This window comes from Heteronotia binoei, chromosome 10 (assembly GCF_032191835.1).
Source record: "Heteronotia binoei isolate CCM8104 ecotype False Entrance Well chromosome 10, APGP_CSIRO_Hbin_v1, whole genome shotgun sequence".
NCBI lineage: Eukaryota > Metazoa > Chordata > Lepidosauria > Squamata > Gekkonidae > Heteronotia > Heteronotia binoei.
The window spans coordinates 15,803,754-15,823,613 of record NC_083232.1 but is presented as its reverse complement, the minus strand read 5'-3'; the positions used below and the strand labels follow the sequence as shown (position 1 = coordinate 15,823,613).

At 44.9% G+C, this 19,860-nt stretch overlaps 1 protein-coding gene across 1 annotated transcript; it reads right to left on the bottom strand.

The window, feature by feature from the left end:
• Nucleotides 1-8,550: 8,550 nt before the first annotated feature.
• On the bottom strand, nt 8,551-17,938 carry C10H9orf152 (chromosome 10 C9orf152 homolog). Its single transcript, XM_060247958.1, is given in 3 exon segments — nt 8,551-9,138; nt 17,386-17,620; nt 17,623-17,938. Coding segments are annotated over 3 exon segments (1,059 nt in total). The 5' UTR covers nt 17,887-17,938; the 3' UTR covers nt 8,551-8,578.
• Nucleotides 17,939-19,860: the final 1,922 nt, after the last annotated feature.

Below are 19,860 nucleotides of genomic sequence, written 5' to 3'. Positions count from 1 at the left end.
GGCAACATTAGCTGACCTGAAACAAAAGTGAAAGTCATCACGGATGCAATCTTGAAACCACTTCTCCTAGCAAAACTCGCTACCCTGGAATATCCACAACTCCGGGAGTCTAGCTGTCGCTGCCATCTCTTACAAGGCCTTTTCACATTTTAATACCTGCCAACGATCCCAAGTGAAGCCAATCACTGCCAGATTTTCGCAGACGCAGCCAACGAAACTCTGCCAGTGTTTTGGTATTTTTGGATTGGTGATGCAAGTAGGAAGCCAGAAAAAAAGTAATTCTCAGTTCCTTCCTGGGTTCTCTCCTTCTCTTGACATATGGGTAAGCAGAAGGTCAATGGCTTAGCTTAGCTTATTCCCTTCCAGGCAAACAAATCTGTGCTCTTCCTTGCCTGGCATTACTACTTCTGTTTTGGCCAGCACAGAAAGTACAGCCCCATGTGAGAAAGATTTCCAAGCAGCTGGAGGGAGACAGGAGATCTCAACGAGGACAAAAAAAAAAAAAATGAAAGGAGGAAAACTCAGAGCATAGTGTGAACAAAATTCATACACCGAGCATCTTAAACATTCAAGAGACTTGCTTATGACTGCTCAACGAACTGATCTCTAAATGCTGCCATTTGCTACTTGGATCCACAAAATAAAAAAGATACTTTTTCTTTGTTGCTTTCATTTATGGCATGCCATTCATAACCATTTCACACAATAGATTCAGGTGGGTAGCAGGGTTGTCTGAAGCAACAGAAAAAGTTTGAGTAGCACCTTTAAGACCAGAGTGGCCAAACTTGCTTAATGGGAGAGCCACATAGAATAAATATCGGATGTTTGAGAGCTGCAAGACATGAAATCAGATGTTTGAGGGAGGGGAGGGAAGGAAGGGAGATAGATGAGGGGAGGTGGAAAGAAAGCAACTTTAAATGCATTCTCCAACCTGGCAGATGAGATAGTGAGGGCTTCAAGAACCACACAATATGTGTGCAAGAGCCACATGTGACTCCCAAGCCACAGTTCGGTCACCTCTGTTTAAGACCAACAGAGTTTAATTCTGCATATAAGCTTTTGTGTGCATGCACACTTCTTCAGAGACATTGAAACAGACCTCACCAACCATTACATATAAGTACAGAGCGGGGTGGGGCGGTTAGTTGGCAGGAAGGCCTAATTGGAGTCAAGGGTGCATAAGTAACTGAGTGATAAGCACAGCTAAAAATGGATTAAAGCAGTTCGTAAAACCTATGAATAACAGGTTTCACACAATGTCACAGATGGCACATGTGAAAGGAAAACAAAAAGGGGGGGAGGTAGTTCTAATTCAACCTCCAAATTTAGCAGTAACTTTCAACCAAGGCCTCAGGAAGAGACCCACTAACTAGTATACCGGCCTGTCTCTTTAAAAGTCAACTGCAGAGAAACAAGTCACTGATTTAACCCCTCTCTGCTCATCCAGGATACAAATTTTCTCTCCTAATTGCCACACTGAGCCTTAAAGACACCTTCACCTCCTGCTCCCAACATGCATCTTGGGCTCCGAACAACTGACAAACTGAAACCCAACAAGACAGTACATGCTGGGATAAAGCGATTCTGTAGACTTTCACCCTGTAGCACAGCTTATTTATTTCATTTTCTATCCTATTCTTCTACCAACGGGCAACTCAAGTCAACATACAAAAGATTCCACAAATGTCTCCTGCCCACGTGACATCTTATCCGGCACCTGGCCTGCATCACACATCTTCAGACAAACCGAAAGTAACCTCAAAGGATCTGGGCACAGACCAGAATAAAAATGCATAGTCTTGAGACTTAGATACTAAGGACAGCCTTTGAGAGGCAAAGATTTGGTCCACAACCAACGGAAGTGGCACACTGTCCTTCCTTTAGAGCAAACTGGCATGGAGAGAAGGGTCAAAGGGGAAAAAAAGGTCAACTCTGTGATATAAGTCAAAGACCAAAAACCAAGGAAACAGAAGACCTGGGTTGAGGACACTGTTTGTGGTTCACGTCTATCTATCTACCCACTCACCCTAGTTTTGCCCTTTCAAGAAGCCAACAAGCTATATGACTGTCTTCCATGATGTGCCCACAACACTCCCATTAAGTAGACTGAGCTCAGAACAAGTCCAGGGGTAAACAGGAGCAGACAGGTTAAAACGGATAAAAGGAAGTACTTCTTCACCCAAAGGGTGATTAACATGTGGAATTCACTGCCACAGGAGGTGGTGGCGGCCACAAGCATAGCCACCTTCAAGAAGGGTTTAGATAAAAATATGGAGCACAGGTCCATCAGTGGCTATTAGCCACAGTGTATGTGTGTATATAATTTTTTTTGCCACTGTGTGACACAGAGTGTTGGACTTGATGGGCCGTTGGCCTGATCCAAAATGGCTTCTCTTATGTTCTTATGTTCTTAACATCTGATGAGTTTCACATCCCAGCAGATATCGGATCCTGGGATTCCCCAATTTCAGAGTGACCTCCTAACCACTACATCACACTAGTTCTCAGGATGCTTCCCCCAAAGGGATGGGAAGGGTGAGACAGAGACCAGCCCAACCCCAATTATTGAGACACAGCATTACCAACCCCCAAGAAGAAACGAAAGTTTTCCAATGCAGACTCCATTGCATCACAACCCCCACTAAGCCACCCCCCCCCGCCCCCGCAAAAGCCTCCACCACTCAATCCTCTACTTGTTAAATTTCCAGGAGTGTCCAAAGCTGGACTTCTCTGTCCACCCAAACTCTTCCCTCTCCAGGTTCCCCCGCCCCCAGTCTTCAAGGATTTCCAAAGCTAGAGCTTCCCCCTAAACCCCACCCAGTTGCCAACTTCCAGGTGATGGCTGGTGAACTCCAGATGACAGAGATCAGTTGCCCTGGAGAAAATGGCTGCTTGGAAAGGTGGACTCATACCCCACTGACATCACTCTGCTCCCCAAATCCCACCTGTCCCAGGCCCCACGGGGCTCCAACTCTCCAGGCATGTCCATGGGGGTTTCCTCTGAGCACTGCCAGAGAGACCATTCCAGCCGCCTCCCACTCACAGCTTCTTAGGGTTGCCAAGTCCAATTCAAGAAATATCTTTGGACTTCAGGGGTGGAGCCAGGAGCAAGGTGGTGACAAGCACGACTGAACTCCAAAGGGAGTTCTGGCGATCACATTTAAAGGGACTGCACGCCTTTTAAATGCCTTCCCTCCATTAGAAATAATGAAAGATAGGGGCACCTTTTTGGGCTCATAGAATTGGACCTCCTGGTCCAATCCTTTTGAAACTTGGAGAGTGTTTTGAGGAGAGGCATTGGATACTATGCTGCAAATGTGGCGCATCTACCTCAAAAAATAGCCCCACAGCGCTCTAGACACCCGCAAATCAAATCTCCATTATACCCTTTCAGAATCGGTCTCCATAGGGAATAATGGAGTGGGGACTTTGGGGGTGCAGTCAGGAGCAAGATTGTGACAAGCCCAATTGAACTCCAAAGGGAGTGCTGGCCATCACATTTCAAGGGACTGCACACCTTTCAAAGGCCTTCCCTCCATTAGAAACAATGAAGGATAGAGGCACCTTCTTTTGGGGCTCACAGAATTGGACCCCCTGATCCAATCTTTTTGAAACTTGGTGGGTGTTTTGAGGAAAGTCATCGGATGCTATGCTGAAAACTCGTTGCCTCGAACTAAAAAAAAAACACTTCCCCCAGAGCCCCAGACACCTGCAGATCAATTCTCCATTGTACTCTATGGGAATCTGTCTCCATAGGGAATAGAGTGCCCAGCAAACATTTCCCTCCCCTCCCCCCGCTTTCTGACGACCCTGAAGCGGGGGCAGGGTCTCCAAACCGGGGGGATCCCCTGCCCCCACCTGGGGATTGGCAGCTCTATGTCTACTGAGGAGGCGCTCCTACTCCTGGGAGTAAAACCTTAGGGAAGGATAATCTAAGAAACTGGGGGGGGGGGGGGGGGGGGGCTACACGCAGGTGTGAAGCCGGACTTGAGGAGGGGCCGTGGCGGGCCTTTCCCCCCTTCCTCACCTGTTCCGTGGGGCAGGGCCTGCAGCCACTCACCTGCGCAGTTCCCTCCTCGGGAGCCAATGGCTGAGCGGGCGGCGACGGCGCGCGCAGGACGGACCGTTTGGCTCAGCCGCGCTCGAGGCCGGTGTGTGCGCGTGAGGAGGAGGGGGGGGGCCTAAAGGAGGGGTCGGCGAAGGGGCTGCCGGGTCTTTTCGGGAAGGCCCCGTCAGAAGCGAAAGTAAACACGGAGGCGCCGCCTTCTTTTCCTACGCCCGCCTCCATGGCGGCGTCACGTGACCGCCGCAAACACGCCCCTCGCCGCCCCCTCCCCCGCCTCGGCCCAAGACAGCGCCATTTTAGGGGCTGCGCGCAGCCAGAGGGAGGAGCGAAGGGATCTTCTCGGGGTTTCTTTCCTGCTGGTTTACACTAATCATAATAACGAAGCAAACAAACAAAAATGATAAAAATAAATCCTCTCTACTTCTTGGATGGGCCTGCCGTGGGGATAGATTAAGATGGGTGGCCTTGTTAGGCTGGGGCAGTGGGAAAGAGCGAGACTCCACACCACCCAGCATCTTATAAACCTAACAACATTTCTGGCGTGTCTGAGCTTCCTGGAGTCGCTTGTCTGTAGTGGTAGGAAAGAGCAAGAGTCCAATAGCACCTTAAAGGTCAAGGTAGTCCCCTGTGCAAGCACCAGTCGTTTCTGACTCTGGGGTGATGTTGCTTTCACAACATTTTCACGGCAGACTTCTTATGGGGTGGTTTGCCATTGCCTTCCCCAGTCATCTACACTTTCCCCCCAGCAAGCTGGGGACTCATTTTACCGACCTCAGAAGGATGGAAGCCTGAGTCAACCTCGAGCCGGCTACCTGAACCAGCTTCCGCTGGGATCGAACTCAGGTCGTGAGCAGAGAGTTAAGAGTGCAGTACTGCAGCTTTACCACTCTGCGCCACGGGGCTCTTGTAAACGAAAGGTCCCCTGTGCAAGCACCAGTTGTTTCAGACTCTGGGGTGACATTGCTTTCACAGCGTTTTCACAACTTTTTTTACAGGGTGGTTTGCCATTGCCTTCCCCAGTCATCTACACTTTCCCCCCAGCAAGCTGGGGACTCATTTTACCGACCTCAGAAGGATGGAAGCCTGAGTCAACCTTGAGCCGGCTACCTGAACCAGCTTCCGCTGGGATCGAACTCAGGTCGTGAGCAGAGAGTTAAGACTGCAGTACTGCAGCTTTACCACTCTGTGCCACGGAGCTCTTGTAAAGGAAAGGTCCCCTGTGCAAGCACCAGTTGTTTCAGACTCTGGGGTGACATTGCTTTCACAACGTTTTCACAACTTTTTTTTACAGGGTGGTTTGCCATTGCCTTCCCCAGTCATCTACACTTTCCCCCCAGCAAGCTGGGGACTCATTTTACTGACCTCAGAAGGATGGAAGGCTGAGTCAACCTCGAGCCAACTACTTGAAAACCCAGCTTCCACCAGGGATGGAACTCAGTTCATGAGCAGAGCTTAGGACTGCAGTACTGCAGCTTTAACTGCGCCATGGGGCAATGGCAAACCACGAAAATGTCCTCAGAAGGATAGAAGGCTGAGTCATTCGACCGACCTCGGAAGGATTGAAATTGGAGTCAACCTGAGCCGACTACCTGAAACCAGCTTCCGGCTGGGATCAAACTCAGGGCTCCGACTGTAGCTGAAGTTGGAAACTTGGAAACCCAAAACTGCATACAAGCTCAGTTGCAGGAATCGCTTATAGTGCTGAAAAGTTCTGTGTATACTGATGAAATGACAGTAGTAGCAACCAACCTTGTGACTTTGAATCATGGGAAGGATTATGAAACCGTTGGGTTTTGTGTGCATGCTCTGTGCAGATCTCAGTCTAGTGCACACATTACAGGAACCTCCTGAATTTTACAGCTACCTGAGCCATTTGCTTATATGAATATCTCAACATCTCAAAGGGTAACACAATGGAAGATCACAGCTACTGCTGTGACAAGAAAAATGACAAAATGTATTTTTTTTCCTTCTCACAGAAGTAACTACTGTGATCTTCCTTATGGCTGTACTTCAGATGTTAATTTATACACTGAAAAACAAAAGGAAACTTTCGTAACAAAGGATCAGTGCTGGCTTTCAGTAGCAGACATTGCATAAAATAACATTGCTCACAGCAAGAAACACTCAAACACAAAAAAATTACTAATTTGGATACAATGAGGTTCTCTATTTTTAATGTATCTTTTCCATAAAATAGCAAGTGTTTTCATGAATATGAATCATGTTATACCGTAATTATTTTATTACCACAAAAATGCAAATGTACTTTCCAGCCTGTAACTGAGAAAATAATGTGGAAAAAACAGAGGGAACATATTTAAATACGCACTGCATTCATTCTTGGAAATGACAATAAAACAAGCGTTATCTAAATGGTTCATTCACTAATTTTTACAAAGTACAAAGTCATCATAAATCCTTTGTATGCATTAATAATGTTTGTTTATAGCGTTCTAGAACTGGCATCGCATATTGCCAATTCAGACAACTAAATGAGGTAAATCTCGGTTCTATTCATGTCATGGATAGCTTTCAGAAATGCTGTTTTCATTGTTTTGAAACAAGGCAATTGAATTCCAGTTCCTAAAGCTCAGTAGTTTGTGGAAAAATAGAATTTCCATATCATTAAAAAATACATTTTAATAATTACATTTATATCTGGAACGGGCAGAAAAGGAATTTCTTTTCAAAGGGCCATTTGGCGTGTGCTTATACGGGTCCAGGAATCCCAGATCAGTAACAATGTGAAAATTGCCTGACTGGATCAGATCAGGGGTAGAATTCTAGCAGGAGCTCCTTTGCATATTAGGCCACACACCTGTTTTGTAGCTAATCCTCCAAGAGCTTCCAAAAAAGAGCCTTGTAAGCTCTTGGAGGATTGCCTACAACACTGGTGTGTGGCCTAATATGCAAAGGAGCTCCTGCTAGAATTCCACCCCTGTATCAGATCAGCATCTTCCCTGACTAGGGATGCCAGCATCCAGGTGGGACCTGGAGATCCCCTCGAATTAGCTCATCTCCAGACCAGTGTTCCCTCTAAGCTGTGGTTTTTTAGCCTCTGGCTCACACTTTTTTGTCTTCGCTCAGAGCAAACTAATTTGTGCAGTAGCTCACCACTTTAATGCTAGTAGCTCATGAAGTAGAATTTTTTGGTCACAAGACTCCACAGCATCATGAAGTAGAATTTTTGCCCATACCACTCCACAGCTTGCTCCAGACCAGGAGTGGCCAAACTTACTTACTGAGAGCCACATAGAATAAATTTCAGATGTCTGAGAGCTGCAAGACATGAATGTCAGATGTTTGAGAACCTCAAGTCAGGAAGGCAGGCAGGCAAACAGATTGGGGGAGGGAGGAGGTTGAAAGAAAGCAACTTTACGTGTATTCTCCAAACCACCGCTTAGCTTGGCTTTGAGAAGTGATTTAAAGAGAAAAATGTCTTCTCCAAGCTGGCCAATAGGGCAGCGGGGGCTTCAAGAGCCATACAATATGTGTGAAAAAGCCACATGTGGCTCCTGAGCCACAATTTGGCCACCCCTGCTCCAGACTACAGCGATCAGTTCCCCTGGAGAAAATGGCTGCTTTGGAGAGTGGATTCTGGCACTGTACCCCCTTGAGGTCCCTGTCCTCCCCAGGCTCCACCCCCAAATCTCCAGGATCTGGCAAATAATAATAATAATAAAGCCAGTAGCTGGGGGGGGGTCTGGCAACGCTATCCTAGAAGAATACTAACAACCAAACAACAATAATCTGTTTTTTTAATAATATTGACAGCCACATGAAATTATATGTTGTATAACTGAAACTGCTCTGCAATTAAATGATAAACTGTATTTGTTTAAATATGGACACTGAGTAATCCAAACAGATTTTGCTTGATCGCTTTTGAAAATGGCATTTGGCAAATAATTAGAGCCAGTCCATGCAGTGAGTTTCCGCTGCTTGAGGAGAAGCTCAATCCAAGAAGCAATAGAGGCCAGAGTCCAAAATTCCACAGGCTGCCTTCTAGAGAAAATTATCTGAAGGAATATAACCCTCTCCCTTAGTCCATCCTGGGAAAAGTCCACTCTGAAATACAGAAAAGGAGCTGAAGTCACAGTCACACAGACACATTGGCAGAAATGTGGAGACGCACACCTGTTTAGCTGCAGCAGTTCCCATAATCGCAGTGGTTGCAAACGTTCTGTTGCTCCCCGTGTCCATGCATGTGGCTGGAACTTGCACTTGTGCAGGGGGGGTATGGCAGAAATCTGTCCGTGTGCACTAGCGTTGTCAACCACCAGACAAGTTCTCTGGGGTTCTCCCAGAATCACAATGGACCTTCAGTCTGCAGAGATCAGTTCCCTCGGAGAAAATGACTGCTGTGAAAGATGGACTATATATCCTGCTGAGGCCCCTCCCTTCCCCAAGCCCCGCCTTCCCCAGGCTCCACCCCCAAATCTCCAGGAATTTCTCGACCAAGAGGTGGCAACTCTAGCTACTTTTCTCTTTCCCTGTTTGAAAAGCTTCTTAGTGTGAAACATACAATCCAAGTCTCCTGGCGGCCTCAGAAATCCTGGGAGTCTTCTTCTGAGGGAAAGGGTAGTAGGTTAGCTTACTGGATGCTGCTGGACCCAGCTTGGTGGCTGAGATTTCTGTCCACAGCGGTGAAGTGATTGACGTCAAAGGAAGATCTGTGCACTCGGCTGGAATGGAACTCTCCGTCTTTCCGGCAGGGCTTGAATTTCCCTGACTACTGATCAGCTCAATGGATTGTTCACTTCCTGTTAATAATTCTTCTGTCGAGGCCATGCTTTCCTCTTGCGATGGGGTTTCGCTGTTAGTGCAAATCTGTTCGTCCTTGTTTGGAACAACCTCCCACGGAACTTTCCGGCGCTCTCCTTCTACAAGACGGTGGAGCCCCAGATGGATATGCCAAGGTGAACTCTCTTGTACGTTGCCAGTGCATGGCAACCCGAGGCTGACCTCCCTGATGGGCATATGTTCTTTCAACGCTTTGGCTTTCTTCATCTTTTTGTTGACTAAAACGGTGCTGACCAGAGACCCTTCAGGAACTGTCTCATGCTCTCCTGTAAAGACAAGGCCCATTTCCATGTTATTATGAACAGCAACAAGGGACATTTAATGGGACAGAATTTAGTTCCTGGCTATCGACATGCCAATATATTAGAAATAAATTTTTAGAAAACAGCAAGCGCAAAGAACTGTCTACACACACTGGTAAGGGGGGAAATTTTACACATTCCCAAAATGTAAACTGCCCCACTGGATGCAGAAGCAGCGTAGGTTTTTATATCCCTCTTTTTTCTATGTTAAGGAGACTTAAAGTGGCTTACAACTGCATTCCCTTCCCCACAATAGGCACCTTGTGAGCAGGGGCACCTTATCCATTACACACAGTAGGCACGGGGCCTAGGGCCCACAATACTTTTAGGGGGCCACTGTTTTCATTTCTTTTAAAATTAGGAAAAGCGAAAAAATGAACTTTTAGGATTGAAGAAACTGGCAACCCTAGCAGGCAGAGTTCACCAACTCTGCTAGGCATACTCTGGCTCCTCGTCAGATTGCATAAATCTTTCACCTAGAAAGGCTAACTGTAACAAAAATCGTGCTGGTGGGGGTTCAAAATCTGCACCTTCCCATCCGCAGGTGGGTACACCTGCTTTTACTCCAATGTTTTTAGAAATATGGGATCAATTCTCCACTATTTCCTATGGGAATAAGTCTCCATAGGAAATAATAGAGTTCCCAGCAGACATTTCCCTCCTTTCCCCCCGCTTTCTGATGACCCTGAAGTGGGGGGAAGACCTCCAAACTGGGGAATCCCCTGCCCTCACCTGGGGATTGGCAACCCTAGGCCACACACCCCTGATGTAGCCAATCCTCCTGGAGCTTACAGCAGGCCCTGTACTAAAAGCCCTGTAAGCTCTTGGAGGATAGGCTACATCAGAGGAGGTGTGGCCTAATATGCAATGGAGTTCCTGCTACAAAAAAAGCCTTACATTCCATAAACAGTGTAATTAATCAGCAGCTATTACAAAAAAGTTTTTTTTTTTCGTATAAGAAGCTCTGTTGGGCTCTTACAGTGTCACTTTTACTCCCTTTCACATTTGTAGGCTGAAAAGGTCTCATTTCCAAATCCTATCTAGGCTGCCTTGAAATGCTTCAGTTATCCCAGAAATATGAAACAGAAGAGCGGCTTAAGTATAAAAAGTGCTTCATATGATTACTCTATTCATGCCTCTCTCTTCTTTAACCTTTTCTCACAATAAGGTGCCAGTTTCAGCCTCCTCTGTTTGGTTAGCCTCATTTTCCAGGTCCAATTTCAGAAGGAGTAAACACACTTCCTCTTTGGCAAGCGTCTGCCACAGAATGTAATAATCATATTGCGACCTAGTGGGGTGTTGTGACTTTCTCAACATTGTGCTCACACCTATTAGAAAGGAATTGAAAAGGAAGTCCAAAGCCAACTGGTCAAACAAAACCATAAATCAGATCTGGTTGATAAAGCCTTTTTTTTTTTTTAAACAGTCCTATATGGTCACAATATGAAATTATATTGTGAAACATGAGGGTAAAACATACTGGTTGCCTCCTTACATAACTCTGTTATGTTTGGTGTAGTGGTTAAATGTGCGGACTCTTATCTGGGAGAACCGGGTTTGATTCCCCACTCCTCCACTTGCACCTGCTAGCATGGCCCTGGGTCACCCATAGCTCTCGCAGAGGTTGTCCTTGAAAGGCAGCTGCTGGGAGAGCCCTCCCCAGCCCCACCCACCTCACAGGGTGTCTGTTGTGGGGGAGGAAGGTAAAGGAGATTGTGAGCCGCTCTGAGACTCTTCGGAGTGGAGGGTGGGATAGAAATCCAATATCATCATCATCATCATCATCATCATCATCATCTTCTTCTTCTTCTTCTTCTTCTTCTTCTTCTTCTTCTTCTTCTTCTTCTTCTTCTTCTTCTTCTTCTTCTTCTTCTTCTTCTTCTTATTATTATTATTATTATTATTATTATTATTATTATTATTATTATTATTATTATTATTATTATTATTATTATTATTATCTGGACTTTGATAAAATGGAGACCTACTTTCCCTCAGTTGCTTCTCTTCCCTTTTCTGCTTCTCACATATTCTGGTGGCCCCACCATGAGGCAATATCAGGACCACCTGATACTAAATCAGACTCCTTGGTCTGTACTAAATCAGACCCCTCGGTCCATTGAGGTAAGTATTGTGTTCTCAGAGTGACAGTGGCTGTCCACCTACCATCTGCTCCTTTTACTAGAGATGCTGGGGATTGAACCTGAGATCTTCTGCATGCCAAGCAGACTGCTGAGCCACAGTCTCTCCTCACCACCTGGAGAAGTGGATATGGAAAGTCATGAAGGATGGCAGAGTGGGAGATACTCAGGTCTGACTCATCGGGCACATCAGACCAGGAAATAGTTCAGGTTTTATGCTGTCTGGGATTTGTAAAGCAGCGTGCCCTTAACTTGGATAGCCCAGACTAGCTCAGTCTCATCAGATCTTGAAAACTAAGCCGAGTTAGCCCTGGTTTGGAAGACCACCAAGGAGATTCAGGGTCATGATGCAAATGCAGGCAACGGCAAACCACCTTTGAATGTCTTTTTGCCTTGAAAACCCCGTGTTGGTTGCCATAAATCAGCTGTGACTTGAAGACAAAAAGAAAACCACATTGAGCGATGGGAACAGGAGGAATATAAATAACGTTACTTAACAAAATGAAATAAATTCTTCTGCGCACGCTTCTATGACATGAATGAGAACAGTGCAAGAGCCCGCTTTCATTTGCTTTGTGGGGGTTTGTGCAGGAAAACACCCCAATGGATGGTGTCCCGTGTTGGTTACTGAAAGGGTGTATTCCAAGGGTTGCCAACCTCCAGGTCATGGCTGGAAAGCTCCTGGAATTACAACTGATCTCCAGGCAACATAAACCAGTTTCCCTGGAGAAAATGGCTGCTTTGGAAGGGGGATTCTACGGCATTATACCCCATTGAAATCCCTCCCCTCCTAAACCCCACCCCTTCTAGCTCCAGCCCCCTGAACATCTGGTATTTTCTAACCCAGAGCTCCAACTCTAGATGCCATATGGATTTTCTAGCATAGATCTTTAGTTGGTTAAGCTTGCCCCCTGCATACTTCCTTTGCCCTCCCCTTTCCCCCCCCTTCACCACAGGGACATCCTGTCTACTCCCATCTCTCTTGGACTTTTGGACTCATGTCTGCCTACATCAAAACTGGAACTGAACTGGAGACACACAGGGTGGTTTGTAAGACAAGCCTCCCGGTGTGATTTATGTGTGCACCCGAGGTTGTCATGAGACAATTTTCTTCCATGTGTTTGATTCAACACCCACCCCCCGCCATCAAGTGGGGCAAACTGGGAGCTCTGGACATCTTTCCTATATGGTCATATTTGGATCTGTAAACCACCCTGAGCCAAGGGGGAAGATAGGGTACAAACATTTCAGTCAATAAAATGGGAAGCATGGTGGGGAGCAGTCAAGAGATCTGAACAGCAAATTATCTACCAAGTACAACGTTCTATGCCTCTCGTTCTGAAGGATCAAGATATCTGCAAATATTTAAAAACTCTCAAACTTGGTGCTGGGAAGGTTCCAACCGAAACACTCCATGAACAATGCTCCATAATATTCAGCCACAAATTGTCATAAAATGATGGATGAGAGTAAGTGCTGATGACAATGAGTGAATTAAAAAGTCTCAGGGTCAATTTAGATAAAAACTACCATTGTGGGTCGATTGCTAACCTAGGGAAATGGTTTTTTAGCATTAGCTTCCACACCATGCCCTTCATACCTCACTGTCCTACATCACATGAACCACCTTTATACTTGCTGGTATGGCATTCACCCTCTTGGATGACGTTGAGGTGGAAGGCAGAACAATAACTCTTAGAATTCCTGTAGCACTGTATTCCCAGAACTTATCTAGTTTGTCATCTTTCAGATAAGATGGCATTTTCCCCTATTGCAGATTGGATTGGAAAGGGATGGGAATGAAAGAGATTGGCAGAGGGCCTAGCATAGCATAGTTCCAGGGTTCACGATAGAGGTCTGATCTGAACCAGAAACTTTCTCATTTGTGGGTTAGAGAACAAGTCTACGGAGGTTTACTCAGAATAAATTTCATTTTATTCAATAGCACTTACTTCCAGGACAGTATTCTCTGGATTACAGCCTCCATGTGGCTTAGTCATTGCCTTACACATTTCTTCCCCACAGAATTCAGATCAGCTGCATGATGTGAGGGCAACAGCTGGAAGAAGTCTCCATCCATAAACTCATCCTTGACTTTCCTCTCTCCCTCCCATCTTAGGGTTGCCAGCTCCAGGCTGGGAAACACCTGGAGAATTTGGGAGTGGCAGCAGAGGAGGGTTGGCAACTGCAGTTGGTTGTAATGCCAAAGCATTCACCTTCTAAAGTGGTAATTTCTCCAAGTGAACTGATTTCTGTTGTCTGGAAATCAGTTGTAATCCCTGGAGATCTCCAGGCATGACCTGGGGGTTAGAGTACAATCTGAGAGAGGTCACTATAATGGATAACACAACAAAAAATGCAAGCTAGTGACCAATTTACTAAGAAGTATATAGAAATCAGTCCAAATGTCCAAAACATGTATATTCAAGTCCCAAAGTAGTGTGGTGACAAGCCAATCGATTAAGTACTTGTTTCTTTCCAGTCTTCATCAGACCTGGGACCAATATTGATTCAATTATATGGATTTTTTACACAATTTTCAAAAAAGAGGGACGCAGAGCGTCTCCAGCATCAATTTTACCTCGGCTTATATACTGAGCTGTAGCAGAGGTGAAATTGATGCTGGAGACGCTCTGCGTCCCTCTTTTTTGAAAATTGTGTAAAAAATCCATATAATTGAATCAATATTGGTCCCAGGTCTGATGAAGACTGGAAAGAAACAAGTACTTAATCGATTGGCTTGTCACCACACTACTTTGGGACTTGAATATACATGTTTTGGACATTTGGACTGATTTCTATATACTTCTTAGTAAATTGGTCACTAGCTAGCATTTTTTGTTGTATGACCTGGGGGTTAGCAACTCTACCTACCTCGGTTCCTGTTCTGCCAGCTGGCCCTTTACTGCTATGTGTTCTTGTAGAGTAGAACCCCGCCCGTCCACTGGTGAGGATATAACCCTGGTTCCTCCTCTTTCTCTTACATAAATCTTATGCCCATAATTTCCTGTTATGTGCTGGTTAAAGCTCGGTTCTGTGCTACTGCCTGGGTGTTAAGTGAGAGTCTGGGACCTGTAAGACCTTGGGTGTTTCATCTTTGATCTGTCCAAGTTTTTCCCCCAAAGGGCTTTATATTATATGGGAGGGCCGGTGGCTCAGTGGTAGAGCATTTGCTTGGTTAGCAGAAGGTCCCAGGTTCAATCCCCAGCATCTCCAACTAAAAAGGGTCCAGGCAAGTAGGTGTGAAAAAACACAGCTTGAGACCCTGGAGAGCTGCTGCCAGTCTGAGTAAACAATACTGACGTTGATGGAATGAGGGTCTGATTCAGTATAAGGCAGCTTCATATGTTCATATGTGAAACTGTACGGATTCTATTCTTTCTCTCTTTTTCTTTGATCTGCTTTTCGTCATGCCTCTTTTACAGGTTCGACCTGATTGGTTGGGAGGCTCATAATGACATATTTAGATAACTAGCAGACCAAAGCAATGCATTCTGTCCTGGTTAGGTATTCAAATTTAGGTCTGACATGGCTATATATTCTGTTTTCATGGGGGTATCTTTCCTCACAGTTGCCATTTCTGGGTTGGGAAATTCCTGGAGATTTGAGGCCAAAATGCCATAGAGTCCACCTTCCAAAGCAGCCATTTTCTCCAGCGGTAGATATCAGCACAGGCTCCAATGTAAGTGAATAAATAAAGCCAAAAATCTCCGGAATAGCAATAATTTTAGGGTGACCCCCTCTAGCCCCCAAAATATTAAAACAGTCTCCCCCATGGTTTAACACATTTTAGTTATTTTTTTAGATAAAGACCTATCTTGTGAGTGGAACAAAAATAAAGGACAATTTAAGAGCAGTCGATTGTTAATAATAGATGCTGCAGAGAGATCAAAAGAGGTTAAAAACTGATAAAAGGTATCATGACTTTTAGCAATCAAAGCCTGCACTGGAAATAGAATTCTGTACAAGTGATGACCTTGTTATTGCTAAAAGGTGTAAACTTTTATAAAGTTTGAAACAGGAAGAACAAGTTAAAGAATGTGTAGTGAAATGGGCTAAGAATTTTGGACGTCACATACAAATTGAAAAATGGGAATGTATGTGGACAAAGGGTTTGAAATTTAAGCTCTAGCCTTAAGAACTTTTGTAAGATGGTGTATCAGTATATTTCTAGAGAAATTGTCTAGAATGAGATTTTAAAGACCAGAGTCCTTTCTGTTAGGACTAATGGACAATTAGCTGGAAAGAAGCTGTGGAATTTTATTCTATATATGACTACGGCAGCAAGAATATTATACACAGAGAAATGAAAGTTTCTGACAATACCTACAATAGAAGAATGGTTGGAGAAGGAGCTGGGCCTTGAAGCAATGACTAAACTTACTGGGTTGGTTAGGGAAAAGACAATTTGTTCATTTATTACAGATTGGAAACCCTTTAAAGACTTTTTGCAGGGAAAAGACAGTAAAGATTTGTGGTTTTGATGATTAAGATATGAAAAAAGAGTTATGGAGCAAGAAAAAAGTTGGTCATCAAATATTTCCTGTAGAGAAATTTGAAAGCCTATTTTATGTCCCCCCCCCCTTTTGTTTTCTCAATAAAAAGTAGAACAATTGGGGGGGAGAACTATCTAGAAAGAAATATGGTTCCCTAAGAAAGTTAACATTTGCTTTAAGAGGGAAAAACACACACAAGTAAATAGGTTTGCCAATTCTGACCTGGAAGATTCTTGGAAATTTGGGTGTGGAGCCTTGGGCAAGCAGGGTTTGGGGAGGGGCCTCAATGGGGTGTAATGCCATAGAGTCTGCCCCCCTAGATCAGCTATTTTGTGCAGGAGAACTGATCTTTGTAGTCTGAAGCTCAGTTATAATGCCAAGAGCTCCAGGTCCCACCTGGAGGTTGGCAACACTACAAGTTAGTGAAATAACTTCTAGACTCCGCAGCTCTGGATGAAAAGAATGGGAGCATAGCCTTCCAAATTCATGTTCATTTATTGCATTAATGCCCTCTTTTCATCCCTCATGGATCTCAGTGTGGGCACGCATGGGGTTTCCTGTCCAGGTACAGACCACTGAGCTTCCACAAGGTTGCTATAGACTTGAGTATGTCCTACAACCATCTCCAGGAATATTTACCTGGAGAAGAGTCCCAACATATGGTGTGAAGATACATGTGGCAGATAAGCAGCTCTTAGTCTGGCGGGGGCATGGACAGGACAACTCCTTCTAGGAACACTGTGTAAGCCACCTTGGATTCCACAGAAGAAAGGTGGGATAAAACTGTAATAAGCAGTGTTCCCTCTAAGCTGTGTTAGTGTAAGCTAGCTCACAGGTTTTTAGCCTCCGGCGCACACATTTTTGTCTTAGCTCAGGAAAAATGGCCCCAGAGCAACCAAGTTTATACAGTAGCTCACAACTTTAATGCCAGTGGCTCACAAAGTAGAATTTTTGCTCACAAGACTCCACAGCTTAGAGGGAGTATTGGTAATAAGTAAATCCTACTGGGTAAAAAGGGGATTACTCCCAAGTAAACAGGCTAATGTTTGCAGCCTTCAAATTCCTTAGAGTCTCTTCCCCCACTACTCCAGCCTCCTGGTCACCGACAACTTCTTTTACTGATATCCATTGCTTTGTAAACGATATGCTCTTATTTTCTTTGTGAGTCTTGCTTTCTGGAACCAAGATGGTAATACTCTTTACCTAACAGCCCGGGTCCAGAAAAAAACAGACCAACCTGTTGAGATGACTTTGACTAATTTCCCCCAGATTGGAACAGGAGCGGGCTATAGTAAGACGCAAAACTGAATACACACTTTATGGAACACATTTTATTTCCAAAGGCATTCACTTCCTGCCACAAGCATAGAAAGGACTTTTTTTTTTTTAAATTGACCTTCTAGTTTATTAGTTAACCATTCAAACTGCACGCGGTGAAATGCAATACTTTTTAAACTCTCTTTGCCGTCTGACCTGCTTTTCAGTGCCTGTTGCTTAATGCCCATTCCAGATAAACAACTTTTGGAAAGAGTTTTCAGCGCCCTGATTTTCCAAGTTCAGTTGGGAAAACGTACCTGTTTTAAACACAATAATGTGCGTCTGCAGCCTTCGCTTCTGTTTGAGAGAGCCGTACTGCTCCTCAAGCAAACTTACATCCATCTTGGTCGGCTGCCCGGAACGATCTGAGGCTGGCTGGTTTGACGGATGAGTCACCAAGAAAATACCGCTCATATATTTATAAGCCTTTACCATCTGTTCCCATAAGAAAGACAGAAGCAGGCAGAAGCAAGGCATTTCCCTCATGATGTTTTGCCTCCGAGCAAAGGATGTCCGTCACATCTGAACGAGCCACATGCGAGGAGGCTCTCTGGCATGGACCGGGTCCTCTTCTGTACCTGGCGTGGAGCTGCTGGATTTGATGGCGTGCCAACTTGTCTCTGAACACATCCAGTGTGTTCTGAACCTCTGAATGCAGACTGAAAGGACAAGAACTGTTCAAGTGGAACCGGTGTTGACTTAAAGCTGCCAAAGATCTGAACTCTTGCCAAAAGCCACAGAGAAACACAGAAGTTCATTAAGCGCCGCCAGCTGCACCAAGGCCTGGGAGATGCTGGTTTCTGGAGCGATTGTGGTGTTTAAAGTGATTGTGGCATTGGCCTTGTTTCACTTTGCGTGTGATTCGCTCCCCTCCCCTCCTCCATTTCATTTTATAAGATTTTATTATTGTGGCAAATCGGCTGGTAACTCATCTATTTGTTTGCTTTTCCAGCGAAGGCTTTTATTACCGCTTCCCCTTTTCCTGCATATTAAAGTGAATGACAAATAATGCAAAATGTACAGCCACACATGGGTGTACGTCCCTTGTCTACGTTAACATTTTGACTGTGTGTGTGTGTGTGTGCAGATTATTGTAGATTTGCAATGATTTCACTTTAGTCGTAGTTCATTGCTAACAATTATTCCCAGAATGCTGTTGGGGCTTCATTTGCTTTACAATTAAGTGTAGCAACAGCAATGAGAAGTGTTATCTGGGCAGACTCTCACAAGATAGAGAGATTTTCAAGGAACACCTGTCTTTATTTTGAAAAAAGTTGGTTCTATGACAGGGGTGGCCAAACTCACTTCACCTAAAAGCTATATAGAATAAACGTCAGATGTTTGAGAGCCGCAAGACATGAACGTCAGATGTTTGAGATCCACAAGGAAGGAAGGATGGATGAATGGATGAGGAGGGAGGGAGATGTGGAAAGAAGGCACCTTTAAATGCATTCTCTGAGCTGCCAGCTGCCTTGGAGAAATGATTTAGAGAGAGAGAAATGCCTTCTCCAGCTGGCAGGACGGTGGGGGCTTCGAAAGCCACATAATATGTGTGAAAGAGCCACATGTGGCTCCTGAACCAGTTTGGCCACCCCTGTTCTATGATACGATTTTTAAAACCTCCTCAGGCTTAGAACCATCAGTAGTCCCTGGGTTAGTATGGTGAAGAAGAGCGTGGGCTGCTGTTATTCCAGGGCCAGCCCTTGGTTACATATGTATGAACAGTCAAGTCTCAACTTAATGATGGTGACTCCAGCAAAGGGCTTTCAAGGCAAGTGAGAAGCAGAGGTGGCCGGCTATTGCCTTCCTCTGCAGAGTCCTCCTTGGTGGTCTCCCATCTAACACTTACTGTGGCCCTAACAAGGGGCTCTCAAGGCAAGGGTGGTTGGCCATTGCCTTCCTCTGCAGAGTCTTTCGGGGGAGGGGTCCCCCATCCAGATACCAACCCTCCGTAGCTTCAGAGATCTTAATCAGGCTATACGATGCTGCTTCCTCTCCCTTGGTTACTGGATGTAAAAGGAAATTTTATTTTTTAAGTATTGGCTACCGTTTAAAAAACTTATTTCCTTCATTTATACCCCACTTTTATTTCCCTGCAGGGACCCAAAATGGCTTACAACATTCTCCCTTTCTTCCAGCTGACATTCACAACAACCCTGTGAGGAAGGCAACTTCATTTTAACAAACATATTTCATTCTCATACGCATCACACTGAAGGATTGGGGAGGGGGATATTAGAAAGTTTGTTGAAACTTAGAGTTCAGCAGAATTCTCACAGAGGATTTGAACAAATGGAGCCCAGAAGCGATTATTGGGGTGGGGGAGGTAAGAAAGAAAGAGCACAATAAAATTTAGAGGTTCTGGAACTCCTACCCAAAATTAGGCCTGTGCAGGAGTATTCAAACATAGAAATCACCTTCCTGAAGTCTGAAGAGGTTACAGTCCAGGATGTGAGTCTTCTAAAAGCATAAATTGGCTCTGACAGAGGAATTAAAAGCGAGGAAGGAACAGCTCTTTTAAGTAGTACGCAAACCCTCTTTTCTGAACTATTTGCTTGCCTAAACATTAAAGCAATAGGCCCTGGTTTCTAGGAAGAAAAGTCAAGAGAAATTGTGAGAGATTCTGATTGGACGGTGGGGTCAAAATGACACACTTGTCTTTTTGAAAAGTAAACAATGCAGGTTTTTCTTCTGAATAACCCCAGCAGTATATTAATGCATGCTTTTCTTAA